A 15,824-nucleotide genomic window follows, 5' to 3' on the forward strand; every position below is an offset into this window, starting at 1 on the left:
GTGAACTCCCTGAACTTGCAGTTAGTGTCAGAAGTGAGGGGGTCTTGTGGACTGCTCACCCTCTCCTCTTCTTATGCGTTATCTAAGTTCCAGCCATGCCTGGAGACCCAGTTCTTGTCTCCCTTCCTCCCTGAAGGAATTACTGCAGCCCAGAGAGCACACTGTCTTCTGGACTCAAAGCCAGTGTTTCTCAAACCACTTTTTAGCAAAACCCACAGTAAGAAATATATTTTAAATCACGAATCAGTACACACATATGTTTATACAGTATATATGGATCTCTGTATATAACTGAAACAAAAGTTTCATGTAATCACATTGAGCTTCCAGAGCAGTAATTTTCTCTAAAACTGTTCAATCCAATCTTTTTAAAATGCTCATTGTGACCCCCTCTATTGCTTTCACAAATCATCAATGAGTCGAGATTTGCAGTTTAAAGCAGCTCAGGTCTTGTCCACCACCTCGCTAATTAACCACAGCACTGCCTTGCAATACGTCTTGTTTTGTTTCTTAACTTTAATGTATCCACATCTTGTCTCTCTAAAAACCTGATTAAAAGCTTCAAAACAAACCTCCAAAGGAAAACAACAATAACATGTAACACTTTTTTGGCCACTTTCATGCTAGGCATTGTACTAAGAGCTTTTCCATACATCATCTCATTCTTTCCACACACTACTACAAAGTAGGTATTACTGTCATCCTTCATCATCATTTTCACCCCATTTCACAAAGTAAAGACCCTATAACTGGCTTGCCCAAGGGCACATGGCCATAAAGAGGGAGAGCAGGATCAAGCCCAGGAAATTCTCATTCTGAATCCTGACGCTAACCACCAGACAGCTCTGCCTTTCCTTTTCACCCATTCTCAATCTGGGCCACAGCCTCCAAGCCGACCTCTGTCCCTCAGTGGGCAGGGGACTGACAATACACAGGAACACATGATACTGGCCCAGGTGGCTTGGGGAGGAGGAAGCTGGCAAACATTTCCTCTTCAGCCAGTGCTCTTTCCAAACAAGGGTCAGCGACCTTCTGCCCGTACACCACACTCTCAGGCCTCTCTGTCATGGTTCCCTTCACTCATCTCTGGGGAGTCTCCTTCTTGCAGAACGCCAGTCACCACTGCCTGCTTCTCCTTGCCCTGCCTCCCCTACACCAATTAAACTGTCACAGTTGGCTGGCTTGGAGAAAGGTGCAAGCAGGAAGAAATCAGAAGGAAGCAGAGAATTCAGGGGAGGTGGGGCTCGTCTCAGAAGCCACTCTTCCGTCAAACTGGTCTGAAGACTGGTCAGCCCACCGAGGTCCCCAGGGACTCTCCAGTGGTGGGTAAGAGACACAGCTGCTTGCATCCGTTTGGGCACCCCAGCAGTGCCTAGGTCCTGGTGTCCCGGCACTGGGTCTCAGAAGAAATGATTTTGGCTGGTGAGTATTTGCATTCCTGAATAACAGCCCAAGGGGGAAATTTTCCCCCCAAAACAGGCACTAACCCATGATGTATAAGAGAAGCAGAAAACAAAGAGGGCTTAGGCTCTGTGCTGTGGACTCACCCCACCTCATAGACTGCTCTCAGTGTTGCCTGGTATTAAAAGAATAGCTAGGAAGCCTAGGGCCTCCCTTCCCCAGTTTCAATAGCATTGCCCCTACATTTTCCAGATTTCAAATGCACTCGGGGAAGCGGGATGCTTGTTCAAAAAGAAAGAACACTGTAGAGAGACCCGCACTCAGACATGTTTTGTATGTCAGGAGAAGGAGGGCTCCTGATCAATCTCTGCTTGACCTTTGGGTAGGAAGACTGCCCTCTGTCTGCCATGTGATCTTCAGAGCAGAAGAAAGAGGAGTAAGTGAGCAGACGAACCAATCCTACACGCAAAAATCCTTAGCTTGGGGTCCAGGGACCAACTTTAGGGTTCCTGGTAAGCAAAATATCTACAGCATTCACCAAATTCCCAAAGGGGTACTTGGCTCACAAAATACCACCACCAGTCTACATGGTAATCTGTACACATTGTCTTCTATAATTTCAATTGCTGTAGCTACCAACTCTTATTCATCCACGCCTTCTCCAAGCATATGTACATGCGTGCACACAGACACAGAGCCACTAAATGCACCCTCCTGGCCTACTCCCAAGCTCACCACATACTTGACAACAGATTGTGCTCAAAGGCCCTGACAGGTGGTATGGCTGCCTGGAGCACATCTCAATTATTAATGCTGCTCTTTATAGACCTTGCCTTATTATCCCTGTTCATGCTATTATGAAGAGGGCAAAATCTCTAATGCACTCCTTGCCCACTTCCTCCTGCTGTTAGAGGAAAAGCAAATGCCAGGTAGAGTCATCTAATAGCATCCATGGTCTTCACCTTTCTCCATCTCCTGTCCCTGCAGTTTCCTCTAGGGATCAAGACCAAGTGTATCTCAAACTGGGCATGGGTTCAATTTCTGGGGTGGGGGAGGGGAGGTGAAAACACCAGCTCTCAAAGGAAGAGATGGGGGTTCTCTGCCTGGGTGTGAACAGGAACATGGGACAGAGAAGGACAAATGCCTTCCAGTAGATTCCAACATCTAGCAAGTAGGCTTGGAGTCCTACCTAGAGTTTCCTCCTGACAGAATCATGCTAGGTGAAAGGTAATGCAAGTATTTTCCATTTGGAAACCAGGCTGATAAATTAATGTTGTCATAATGGAGCAGCCATCTTTTCCTCAGCTCTGAAAGCATCTATTCAAGCAGAACCTAATACTACCCTAACATTAACAGTCAAGTTTCCACTTGAAAAGTGAAAGGTCGGGAGGTGGTGATATAGCTCAGACTTGGGACCATGTCTGGGAAGAAAGGTCCAGTGATGCTCCTAATTTTTCCAATTTATCTATATTAACCCACGCCCTCATATCCATATATGTTAGAAATTAAAAGAAGTTTCATATAACGTGCCCATTTAGCCAAATAAGTCAGAAAATAGTCTCAAACAATTATCAACACGCACATCCTTAGTATAATCACCTCTGCTTTGGTCAAGTTAATACACTGGCAGAACAGACAGATTTGGGCCTCTTTTCTCATAAAGAATCTGACAATTTAAGGGGTTATGTTTGCTTCCATTTATGTCCTGGAAAATACACTCTTGTGACTTAGCAACCATGTTTAAAAAGCTTTCGCATTTCTTAAACAAACAGAGTGTATGTTTATGAGGTCTGAAGGACGTTATTTTCAGGGATGACGTAAAGTCAGTGATATGTAGCTCTGGGGCTTTACAGTAAGTTGTGGGTGATTTATTGCTGTGACATACAGTATTTGCCTGGAGAAATGTGGACATTTACTTTAGCAGTGTTTGAAAACGTGTTAAGTGGGAAACAAGCCAGAATGCCTAGGGACCAAAGACACCTCCCTTGGAGAGGGAAGGAGCCCTTTGGGTGATGGAAGACCAAGAGTTAAGAACATTTTCTGGCACTCAGGGAGCAGAGCTAATTCAAGACCAGAAAGAGGGACAGTTTATAACAGAGAGTGAAATCGGGAGGCCCAAAGCTGACCTGCAGAGCTATCTGGTTTGGCCTGCAGAGGACATGAAAAGTTTTGGAGTCGTGGGCAAGATTTTAAAACTGGAGATTCAACATAAAAGCCCAGTTTCCTCTCCTCTCTTTGAAAGCCGGGAAGATCTGGCCGTACAGTCTGCACTCCTGGTTGGGGCCCACTAGCCAGAGTTAGGAAGTCTCTTGAGGGGAGGCTCAGGCTCTCGGCTCACCCTGTCCTCACCAGCTCGGCTTCCCAGGTCTCTAACATCCTCCTGCCGGTGTGGGAAAAGTGACTTTTTTACTGTGGCGCTCTCAGCAAACAGATCTCCTAACTGCCAAGACGCCTTTTCAGACAGAAGGACGGACAGAGCACACGTTTCTCCAAAACTCAAGAAAAGCAAGATTATTATGTTTTCTTAAAATTTTTGACATATTCACAGGTGTCATTATTTTTTTTAATGCTGGATTACTGAAGTTAATATTTCCCAAAGCCAAGTCAGAAGACATGGTTTGAAATGGAATGTTCATTTTTATTTTCTCATCTGAAACAATTAGATGACACTGGGAGGGGTATGGTTGAAGGCATCTGTCTCTGGGCATGTTTTCTTATTTGTGAAAAGGAAGGGCTGACAAGAAGGAAGGAAATAGGGCCAACTTCTCCACTAGGCACAGCAGACAGCGCCTATGGCCTACCATACTTCTTGCAACCCACAAAAATATCTTCGTTTTAATTTATTTAAAATCAGAAGAAAAATAAATATAGTAATAATGAATATGTAATAATGAATCCAGCCTGGATTATATTCATCTTTATATAAACACAGTAGTAAAATATAACTTTTAATAATCTTTATGGAGAAGGCATAAGTACCTAGGGCCCATGAACATCACCCTGCATCCTCGGGCAAACACTGGTCTCCAGAAAGATCTCGGGTCATGCTGTGGTCAGTTTGCCAGTAGCACAGCCTCACTTTCCTCCCCACCACATCCCTGGATGGTCTGCATGTGGCACGTACATAAACGAGGCCCCTGCAAGGCACATAACACCTTGACCTTGGTTTCAAAAAGCTGGAGTGGATGCCTTTCAGTCCACAACTTGCGGAAATTTCCAAACAGAAGTTTCCAAAGGTTTTCATCATGTGCAATTGGAGAATAGGTATTACTGCCACCAGAGACAGTCTGATTTTCTGATTCCATTATGCCATCCTTGAAGCATTCTCAACCCTTAATTTCAGTGGCTGATTTCAAGGCAGGGCCTCGCCAGACTCAGCACACACTGAAAATAAAAGCCAAGAAGCCAAAGTGCAGGTCATGATGAGAGTCCCATCTTGTGGATTCCTAGAGTTGGTGGGAGCCTGAGTTTTCTGTATCTGCAACTCAAAACTTCCCCCCAAAATTCCATAAGATCCAGCTATCTTGTCAGCTCTTCATCCTTAGCACTTATTGTTAGCAATGTTCATATTAGTAATTGATAATATATTGCTTCATGATATCTCACTTGTTATCTTATTTTGTTACCCCATTTTTCCTATATTATAGCTGGACTTCCTGACCCTTGGTAAAAACATATATAATTTAAACATATTAATAAAAAAGATCTAGCCTTATGCATAGTTTTTGAAATCCCACAGTACCTAGTAAAATGTCTTGCACACAGTCGTTACTTAATAGAGATCTACTACCTGACTGATACCTTTAAGGGCACAGATACATGGCTCTCAGTCTCGTCTCCATTATTACAATGAGACTGGTGGCCAATCCTCCCATGGTATGCTTTCTCATCAATTTATAGGTGGGACAGGAACATCCCCTACACACATGCACGTGCGCGCGTGCACACACACACACACACATACACACTCGCTTCTCTCAAATTCTGTGAATAGTGACGTGTATCAAAAAGCCCCAAGGACATCCTTGCTGCCAAGGGATTCTATTTTTAAACCACAGATGACTCATCACTGACCAGGGTCTCCCCAAAGCTACAATTTGTCAGGCTGTCAGGAAGAAGGGCAGGGGAATAAAAGCAAAGACAGAGGTCACATCCCCATGCCCGTCTGCCGCCCATAAACCCCGTGACGAAACTGTGACAGTCAACACTACAGCTCAACACAACCATGGTTGTGTTAAGCACGAGCTCTTCCCTTGTGTTTGGATTAAACTGTTCCCAGCTCTAACCTTGCCTTCCAGCTGGCTCCTACCCTGATTCTTGGCAGTTTCTGCCTGCATGTCTGGCCATGACTTTAGGTAGAGGACCAGTGTTGTGCAATGAGGAGAACATAGAGCCCTCTGTGGTATAAACACATGCTAATTGCAGAAGATATAAATAACTAACCGGGCCTAAAAGGGAATGCATTTTCTTCAATTTGCCCTGAAATAATCATTCTTTTAAAAGAAGCAAGAGGGCTAAGACAGGGTGAGATAATCCAAAGCTTTCTTTTTTAAATTCTGGAGAGTGGTAAGAAGAGAAGAAATCATTCATCCTAATTTTGGAGGGTAGAGTAGACGTGAATTTACAGACATAGTTATCAGATAGTGTTTGCATGGGAGAAACAAATGAGCAATTGGGCAAAATGTCCTCAAAAGTTATGCACAATAAATGCCAAACAGCTCAAACCAATGCCTTCAGTCTTGTTAACCCTCCACAACAGAGTTAAACTCTTCCCTCCCACATGATAGTACAAAAAAAAGAAAAAAACAGCAGCAGGATCATAAAATCAAGGATTCCAAGGCCTCTTGCCAAAGGAGGTGAAATAAGCGATTCCCAAGCACCCACCTGGCTGGGCTTGATCTTTTCTACCTGGTACTTTATCTTTTCCATGGCCCTGAAGTTTCCCCCATGATGACAGCCTGAAACTCCAAAATTGGAGTAAAAAGTCACTATTTGCTTCACTATTCAACGGACGATATTTGCTATCACATCTTTGTTCATTTTTTCTTTAGCAGAAAGAACCCAACAGATCAAGTAGAAAAGGGCCTGGATTGAGAGGGAAGAGCTCTGGCCACTGACTGCTCCTGGCTAGTTGGGTGACCTTGAGCAGGTCACTTAACCCTTCTTCTCAGGAGAGGATGCTGAGGCACAGGGAAGGTGCAGAGGTCACATCAAGTAGATTCTGAAGCCTCCTCAGATCTAATATTATATTCTGAAGTCACCTTCTGTAGAAAACTTGGAAGATATAGCTCCATCCTCCCTCCCACTCCTAACAGAGTCCCTGATGTTTTCCAAGGAAATCCCAAAGGTGAGCAGTTCTCTTGATGCTTTTAGATGCTGTCATATGTGGTACCTATGTATCACCCACACAACGAGAGACAAGCAAGGAAGCTGAGACCACTCACCAGTGTGGACGGTGGAAGGAGGAAGAGTGCTTACCCTCTTGGTAATCCTCCACCTGTCTTCTCTACCAGGTTTATACCCAATTGATGAAGGAATGGCAATTTGGAAAACTAGATGAGGTAGAATGGCTGAGTTAGGGTTGCTCCCATGTCAGAGAATTGACTGTTGTCTTTAAAGGTTAAATTCTAAGAGGAAACAAGGACTTCCCATTGGGAGTTATTTAGGGCCTCTTTGCCCCAAAGGCATCTCCTCTTACCCCATCCCTTAGTGGGCTCTGCTCCTCCACCATCTGACATTCCATTCTTTCAACAGCTGCTGGCTCTCCCGTTGTGTTCTCTTCACAGATGTGCAGTGCTGTTCTGAACATCCTGCCCTTGAACTTTCCCTACCCATAATTTTCCAAACCAAAGCCTGGCAATAAAAATGTCAGTGAAGGATGGAGAAAATTGGGGGAAGTATTTAAAAAGGAAAAAAACAATTAGGGAGACGCTTTACATACACAGTGATTTGTGTTGACTTCCTCAACAAAGCTTAAATGCATGCCATGACTTCTCAAAAAGGGCATAAAGGCAGAGAGCTGGAGCAAATTTCCCAGAACACTCCCTAGAAAGACTGAGTTCCATAAAGGAGCTGGGCACAGAGGGAGATGGTGAGCTTTATTCTCTATGCCAGGGGCTACACAGCTGTTCTTGCTGCAGGGCAGAGCATGTGCTAATGGTGATAATGAAAGTAGCATTTCAGTACTTTACAGTTTACAATGCACTGTCATGGATGTGATCTATGCTGTCCTCATAGCTCCACTAGGTACCTACCTGCTCGAGGCACGTGGGAGACGCTGGGTCAACACCTGTGTGCACAGTAAGACCAAGAATGGAGGAGGAGGTCAGATATCTTAATTGTTTTAAAGACTTCCATAGAAACCTCTTTTGGACCAAATTTTCCTCAAGTTCATCGGTTTGATAATACTAACTCTCTAGGCACACAATGAAAAACTATACAAATTACCTCTAAAGAGATAAAGACTCTATCTCATGGGGAAGCAAGGCCTCTGTCATTATTGACTTTGGTATGTCAAATAACAGGCACAGAGAACTAGGTAAGGAGGGGAGGGCAAAGAGTCTTTCTACTGGGAAAGAATCCTTAAGTGGGAGGAGCCCTGCGGAAACAATCAACTTTCCTTGTTCTTTGCTAACTTGACCCTATTCCATCATGAAATCCTGCCACTTCACGGAGATAAAAGAGAGTCATATTAAGCCATAATTTAGGTGGAAATGAAATAAGGCCCAAATAGACATCAGATAGCACATGTCCATGTCCTAAGGAGAAAGCTGTGATAGGACCCTCGTAAGCACTGCTGACTTACAGACTTGGCCCCAAAGGTGAGAAATGGGGATGGAGAGATGGAGAACAAAAGAGAAAACAAGACAGACGAGTGGGTAAGATGAGAATAAGCCACCTCTCATTCTTGCAACATCTCACTCAAACCATTTAGCCACTTCCACAATTGGTACTTTCACTTCTTAAGATTCAGAAGAGAGCAATGCCTTTAGATACCCTGGATTCAAATCCAGGCTCCATGGCTTATTAGCTATGTGGTTTTGGGCAGATGTTGCAGCCTGAGCCTCCTCATGTGGAAAGTGGGAAAGGTAACAATACCTACCCTGTCAAGCTGTTAGGAGACATCAATAAGATTGCATGTTATATTTATTTTAAAGTGCTCAGCACTATACCTCGCACACAGCACATGATCAGTGAGTGTTAGGTCCTTCCAACCACCTGCCCCTCTCTTCCCTTTTGAGGAGAATTTCTAGGCTGAGGGACTAGAGGCCTGGCTGTGTAAAGACTCAGGTGGGTAAAATAATTGAGTGACTAGCCGGTTCTGCTAAAGCTCTGGATATCCCCATTACATCAATGGTGCCAGTTTTATTTTCAGAGGCTACGAAAACAATCTGGTCAATTTCTATTGCAATCTTAAAGATAGTTTTCCTTAACCATAGCTAACTATAAGCTATTTTACCAAATGGAAAATATTCAGCATTATCACATGAAGGTGTCTCGAATGAATGAATGAATACAAAATGAATGAATCAATGAATACAAATGTAAAATTTTAAAGACAGGGGAAGGCCGTTTTCACATCATAACACCACTGTTACCCTAGAATCCAGCCCTTGGATTAACGGCTCTCCACAATTTGTACTGCTATTCCGTCTCCCTTCCTGATGTCCATATCCTCAAAACAGCACTGCTGATACCAGAAGCCAAGAGCAAAGACTGGAGAAATCAGCAGGTGCCCCCACTGTGCACGAGCCGTTTTGGAGGAGATAAAGTCATTAAGAAAAATTTGAACAATGTATAACCTTTCAGCTTTACTCTGCTAACAGCAGGTAGCTTGCCCTTCAGAGACATGAGCCTGCACTGAAGTCACCAGTAAGCAGGACTTGACCTTCATTTTCAGTACACGCAGCATTAAATATTCATAATTCACGTAACTGTAGCATAAGAAATAGCAGAGTTTAAACATGAATCAAAGGAATAAATATCTTCACACAGGTGAGTCACCCTTTCCCAGAATGCCTCTGGAAAAAATGCAAATAACCAAGATCTGGAGCCTCTCTCTCTCCCAAGGGTCTCTTGAAATTCTAGAAGCAGCAGGAACTGCTGTGTTATGCAGTCCCTGAATCCTGCCCTCACACTGACATCACTGGGTCTCTTTTTTTTTCTTATCTGTTAGAAAAGAATTACTGTTCCTATGTCAAAGGGAGAAAATAGACAAAGATGGAACAGCAATGGTGACATTATCACCCACCAGGCATCTAGGGGTACTTTTGACTTGGTTGGACAATTTTTTAAAAATCTTTGCTTCACAGAGCATCAGAGAATTTGGGAGGAAAGGGTTGGCATAGGCATGGAGAGACATCAGAATTAGGAGCTGGAGTGCCATGTACCTTACACTGGGCACAATGCCTTTAAAAAGAATAAAAAGGAAATGGAGTTCTTTTGGACAATATCTGCCATGCATGGCTAATTTAATATCTTTTGGGGGATGGGATTACTGTGTGTGGCAGGCTTAATATTTCTCTGAGTCTGTCAAGAAATTGACATTTGTATCAATCCAGACACTGGGTGGAATATCTCCCTCTGCTTGGGTGTTTCCAGAGTCTACTCCTGGGATGATAAAGCATCACTTTAACAGTTTAATGTAATTCTTTTTGGCTTTCAACTCCAGGAGCTCTGAGCACGATCCATCTTAGCTAGGTAGTAATCACTTGAGGCTGCACAAGTGATCCTTCTGTGGCAATCACTCCAAGAAAATTAAGACCCAAAGACAGGCTTCTCAAACTCCCGAATGAAAAAGATCTACTCAGGGATATATCTGGGCCCAATAAAGGAAAAGGAAAGATGTGTAGGAGAGGACATCTTTGGAAATGACTTATCAACTGCCTCTTGATAGTAAGATAAGATTTGAAAGGTTAAAAAGATCATAAACCCACCCATTATGACATTTATCTGAACTGCCCTGCCCACCTGCTGCTGCACAGAAGCAGAACAAGCACCAGGCCTGCCTGTCTGCTCACCCAAGCTGAACTGGCCTGCCTTGACACTGAGCGAGCAGAGCAGACCAGGAGAGCCTGTTTTATACACGAATCTGCATTCTCCCTCTTCTCAAAAGGTTGGGTGCAGAGAACCTCACATCCTGAACTTGTGCTGCTGGGGCATTCCCACCATTTGGGGGGAGGCCAGCTCTGGTTAAAATTCACTGGGACAAGCCATTTCATGGACAATGTCTGCCCAATTAGGTTCATGCAAACGAAAGCCTATGTATTGTCTTTTGACTTATTTATTTGAAGCATATACAGTCACATGTCACTTAACGACAGGGATATGTTCTGAGAAATGCACTGTTAGGCAATTTTGTTGTTGTGTGAACATCATAGAGTGTACTCACAGAAACCTAGATGGTATAGCCTACTACACAGCTAGGCTACATGGCAGTAATCTTGGGGGACCACCATTGTATATATGGTCTATCATTCACTGAAATGTCATTATAAGGTACATGACTATACTAACTAAAGCTCATCTGAAAAATATTGGGTACTCTTTTTCAGGGTGATGACTTAGCATAACTTCCAAGAAAAGTTTACAGCTCTCTTTCCAAGCTGCTTGGGTGGCCAGCCAACCACGAGTGTATAAAACCAGCAACAGTTTTGAATGAAAAGGATTGATTTTAAGAATTTACATCCTGATTTCCGTTTGCATCTTATATGTGGATAGAACTTTTTATCTTGTTTACTATGCTTAATTCTGATGGGTTATTTTTTTTATTCCTGAGAATCTCTGGATTATCATAAAGGTTATTTTAGAGATTCTACTTTAATCCTCCCCTTTAGTTAAAGTGAGCATGCTTGCTGGCTTTCCCCAGGAAGAGGGTAGCCTCCTTGGTTTGAGTCTGCTGATCAGGTCACCCACAGAATAGAACCTTGGGATACAGCTTCAGAACTAAATGTAATTCAAATGAAAAGTGGAAAGAGCTACATAAATAAACATAAGGTCATCTTATAAACAAAGTTTCACTATGCCAAACCACACAGTTTAGTGACAAAAAAGAAAGACTGAGGTTAGGACAAGGCTAGGACAGTCCTCAGGGAAAGTGAGGTCAGCCTTGGTTCTAAGATTATTGGTATTTTTGCTGAGCAAAGCTGAGAATAGGCCGAAGGTCCATCCTTGGGATTAACTCTTTGCAAGTCCATAAAAGAAAGCACAGCCAGAGAGGATTCTCAATGCCAGCTTTCCCAAGGCTTAGCAGAATTATAACTAAATCCAAAGGACACTGAAGTGGTGCAGGGCTCCAGGGAAGTGGGTCTTCCTTGGGGAATTCCATCCCTTTCCATCCTCTCACATGGAGCCGAGAACACCCAGATCTACAGAGCAAAAGACTGCCTTATAGTAGACACCATAAAAAAGGACACAATTCAAATCCATCTAGCAAGAGCATTTTATTGATGAGAAATACAGAGGAGTAAAAAGAGACAGAAAGGGAAAGAAGGCACCGAGGCAACAGTCCATCTGAGCAATCAACACATTCACCTCCATGTAAGGGTTTGCTCTGTCTGGGGCACACAGACTACATACTTGAACCTATTTCCTGAGCCTGGCAGGTAGTTGGCAGGGTATGCACTCCATGACTGTGAGAACACTCCTCACTCCTAGCGAGAGAATGGAGAAAAAAGACCAGGGGCTTTAGAAGATCTTGGTTCAATTCAAATATGATCCAAAATTATTAAGAGGAGATATTGAAAAGAGGCTTACCTTCGGTAACGTATCGCTTGGAGTTTCCAAACTTAAAAAGCTGTTCTTTTTCTTGGTCAGGAAGAGCTGATGAAGGAGCTTGTAGAATCTCGTCTTCTGGAGGACTTTTAAAGGACCCTCCAACTGAGATGGGCAAGGGCAGACCAGCTTTGTATGGGGGCATGGGCTGAAGAATCTCTAACATTCTCAGACGCGGCTGATTCCCAGAGACAGGTGATTAGAGAAGATGTTTTCTTTATTTTCCCTGCCAAGACGTTTTGGCCTTGGCACCCAAATGCACAAAATCCTTTTGCTGGTGACCAGATCACTCTGAGAAATTCAGAGTTTGGGAGTGCATGAAACTATCACCATCCTGAGCCACAGGAAAAGAACTCTAAGCTCAGAATTCAGGTACACCAGGGTCTAAGCCAACAACAACACCAAGCAGGTTTCCTTGGATCAAACTCCAGCATCTAGCCATATCAGGAATAGAGTTCAAGGAGTTAAAAACACTCTCACAATGGACAACGCAGGCAAAGAGCTCAAGGCCACTGTGCAGTTGTCAAGTTCAAGTCACCACAGAAAGGCGAGTCAGATGACTCAACTCTAGTTTCCCAGATGTGGACAGCTTCAAGCTTGCAATAGAATAGTTGGAACAAATGATGCACCCAGGGTAACACCTGCATGAACCAGGGCAGAACTGGCCACCACCTAGCAGCTCTGCTCAGTGACCTCTTCTGTCTCCTACAAAGCCTTTACTATCTGTTGCACAGACTCCACCCCAGGCTGGAGCACCAGTTCACTCAACCGGACCCCAGGGACCTGCACGAGTGCCCACCATAGGAATTCTCAGATGGCCACGGGCCTCCACCTCTGGGAGTCATCATGAACTCCTCTATCCCATCTCCTTACCTTCAGAAGTCAGGAAGCACCAGTGAGTGATACTTCTGCTGAATGTTCGGTTGGCAGGTGCAAAGGATAGCATCATGCTTTCTAACTAGACCTCCAATAAGGTTAAAGCATAGGAAACCCTAATAAGAAAAGGACCCTACCACCGTGACAAGAATGGTTCATTCTTGTAACTCTACCAGAGGTTGTCAATTCACATGAAAGCCCTCTTAACCTCTTGACACCTTCAGTGCAAATACTTGATGATCAGGAAACAGCTATTTAAAAATAAATAATAACCAGCAAAAAGGTTTGACTTCAGCTGCCTCTCTCTCCCTCCTAGGCCAGCATAATCAAAGTGGCCTTCCTCATGAAAGCTTGCTTTCCCACTCAGAAAATCAGCACAAACAGCCCTGCCTTCCTCTAAAAGTCATCCCCACTCAGGAGGCTCTTGCAAAGGTTGGTGTTAAAGTAAATCAATTGATCAATGTAAAGAAAAGAGGACAAGACAGCATATTTGAATACTCACTTTGACGAATCTATGAAGTATATTACAAGTGCACCAATGCTGAGAGCAAAGACTAAGACAACCTGCAAAGGAAGAGAAAACGCCATCACTTCAGAGCTGAACACTGGGGTTTCATTGATTTATTATTTGACAAATGCAGCAGCAGCGCCGAAGCCTGGTGTCCATCGCTTTCTGGGGCCTGCCTGGAAAGTTCATCCCCTTGGGGCCCCCACATACCACCCTGACGTTGGCTCTTTACTTTGCAGTGGGCAGCAACCTCGCTGCTGGCCAACAGGGGTCAGGTCAGACTTTTGTATGGCATGGCCCTAGGTTTTTATCTGGCCCTGTTATCTCAGGGTCCAGCTTCTCCACAACTGAAGGCAATACACTTCAGCGGGGAAAAAAGCAGGTAAAAAACTGAGATGATACAATTTTTCATATTATGTATAATCTAGGCCTAAAGGAACTCAAATACAGGAATATCAATTTTTAACAGCTTTACTGAGGTATAATTTACATACCATAAAATTCATCCATTTTATGTGTACAATTCAATGACTGAATAAATTTACTAAGTTGTGCAATCATCACCATAATATAGTTTAATCATCCCAGTAAGATCCCTCATGCCCGTTAACAGTTAATCCCTGTTCCTACCTGCAGCCGTAGACAACCACTAATTCACTAATTTACTTTCTGTTTGTATGCAAGAAATATCAATCAAAAAGTACAAATTTCCACATATGTGGGTACGTACGCTGCTTGGACAAATGTCCATATATGTGTGTACCTGTATGTGTGTGTGTGTGTATACATATATATATATTCACCCCATATATGCAAAGTATGTGTGTGTGTGCATGCACGCTCATGTGTATGTGTGTGTGTGGTTATAGTACATCTGAAGGATTCTGAAAACCGTTTAGGTGCAGGAAGCCAACTTAGGTAACACATTAGTCCAGTTAAAGGACAATCCTTGTTCTTCTTTAAACTTGTCACTCAAAATTAATCACCATTGATATAAAAGGCTGTTTTGGCATCTCCTTCGAAGGATGCCTGTCACACTAAAGTCCGTCAAATGAACATGCGGCCGATTAGGCCGATACTGACACTTCTATCCTCACTCAACATTCCAATTTGTTTCTTTAATCTTCCGCAGAGGAGACTAGTAATGCCACTAAAAGGATGTTCAAAAATAAAAAAAGACGCCAGAGACAACAATTAAGCTTCAGAACAAAAGGTAAACACCACCACCACACACAATGCCAGGGATCAACAAAGACCTTTCAGACATGCTAGTATCCTGTAGAGACTGCAGACTGAAAGGTATTAGAAGTGTCAGTCTCCTCAGAGTACCCCCATATTGACATCCCTCTGACATTGGCTGGTAGAGAGAAACGATCCCAACTGATGTAAAGACTAGGCGTGATCGAGCTGTGTGTGTGTATGTGTGTGTGTGTGTGAGAGAGAGAATCATGCACACACATCTGTGTACGCATACACATCTGTATTGTGTGTGCGTGTGCCAAAGTGGCTGATAGAAAAGGAAATCTATATGAGATACTCATTTAAAACATTACAAACTCCATGAGGCTACTGGGGAGGGATGGGGGTTACAAAGTAAAGAACTAACACTTAAAACAACTGGACACTGTAAGAGGAATAAGCAATTTCACAGCACCTGATAAATGCTCCTTATGAAAGGTAGTGTTAAAACAATACACCACTGGGACTTGTTTTATTCTTCCATTTCATTTTAAAAACTAAAACATGCTTTGGTGGAAGCCAAGGAAACTCCTGCAGTCCGTCAGTAACTGCCATGGACCAGCGCTCGTCCCCCAGGCTCACCTCAGTCTCTCCCCTGACACACATTCATTCACGCATTCCTTGCAAAGGTACGCACAAAACCAAACAAAACATAACAAGGCCTCTGCTTTTCCCTCTCTTATCTGAATGAGGCAGCAAAACAAATAGCTTAAGATTAATGTTGATCTGTGCTGCTATTTCTGAGACATAAGCAGTTCGATCCTAGCCCTGACCTCATTCTCAAAATGCTGCAGAGAAGGGGTGTGGCCAGAATGGAGAGGAGGCCCTCGTCTTCATTCATAAACAGCTGATCCAAGACTAATCTCTTCAATTTGGCTGTGTGTGCTTGTGTCTGTGAATGCTGAGCTTCTGTCAGTGCTGGCTACACACGCCTATTCCATTAAAGCTGGAGAGAAGATGAGAAAGGCCGAGGGGGAGGGGAGGAGGGGAGGAGAGAAAGGAAAGAGGAAAGGAAAAGGAAAGAAGT

The 15,824-nt window shown here is 43.5% G+C and overlaps 1 protein-coding gene across 26 annotated transcripts in view; it reads right to left on the bottom strand.

Moving 5' to 3' along the window:
* The window catches only part of KCNMA1 (potassium calcium-activated channel subfamily M alpha 1), a 719,065-nt gene that overhangs the window by 352,169 nt on the left and 351,072 nt on the right, over positions 1–15,824 (bottom strand). For all 26 annotated transcript variants that reach the window (XM_008519122.2, XM_008519119.2, XM_070612927.1 and 23 more), the window contains one exon: positions 13,553–13,614. In XM_008519122.2, coding sequence (XP_008517344.1) covers positions 13,553–13,614 — 62 coding nt within the window. The remainder of the gene's footprint in view (positions 1–13,552; positions 13,615–15,824) is intronic.

Source organism: Equus przewalskii, chromosome 1 (assembly GCF_037783145.1).
Source record: "Equus przewalskii isolate Varuska chromosome 1, EquPr2, whole genome shotgun sequence".
Classification (NCBI taxonomy): domain Eukaryota; kingdom Metazoa; phylum Chordata; class Mammalia; order Perissodactyla; family Equidae; genus Equus; species Equus przewalskii.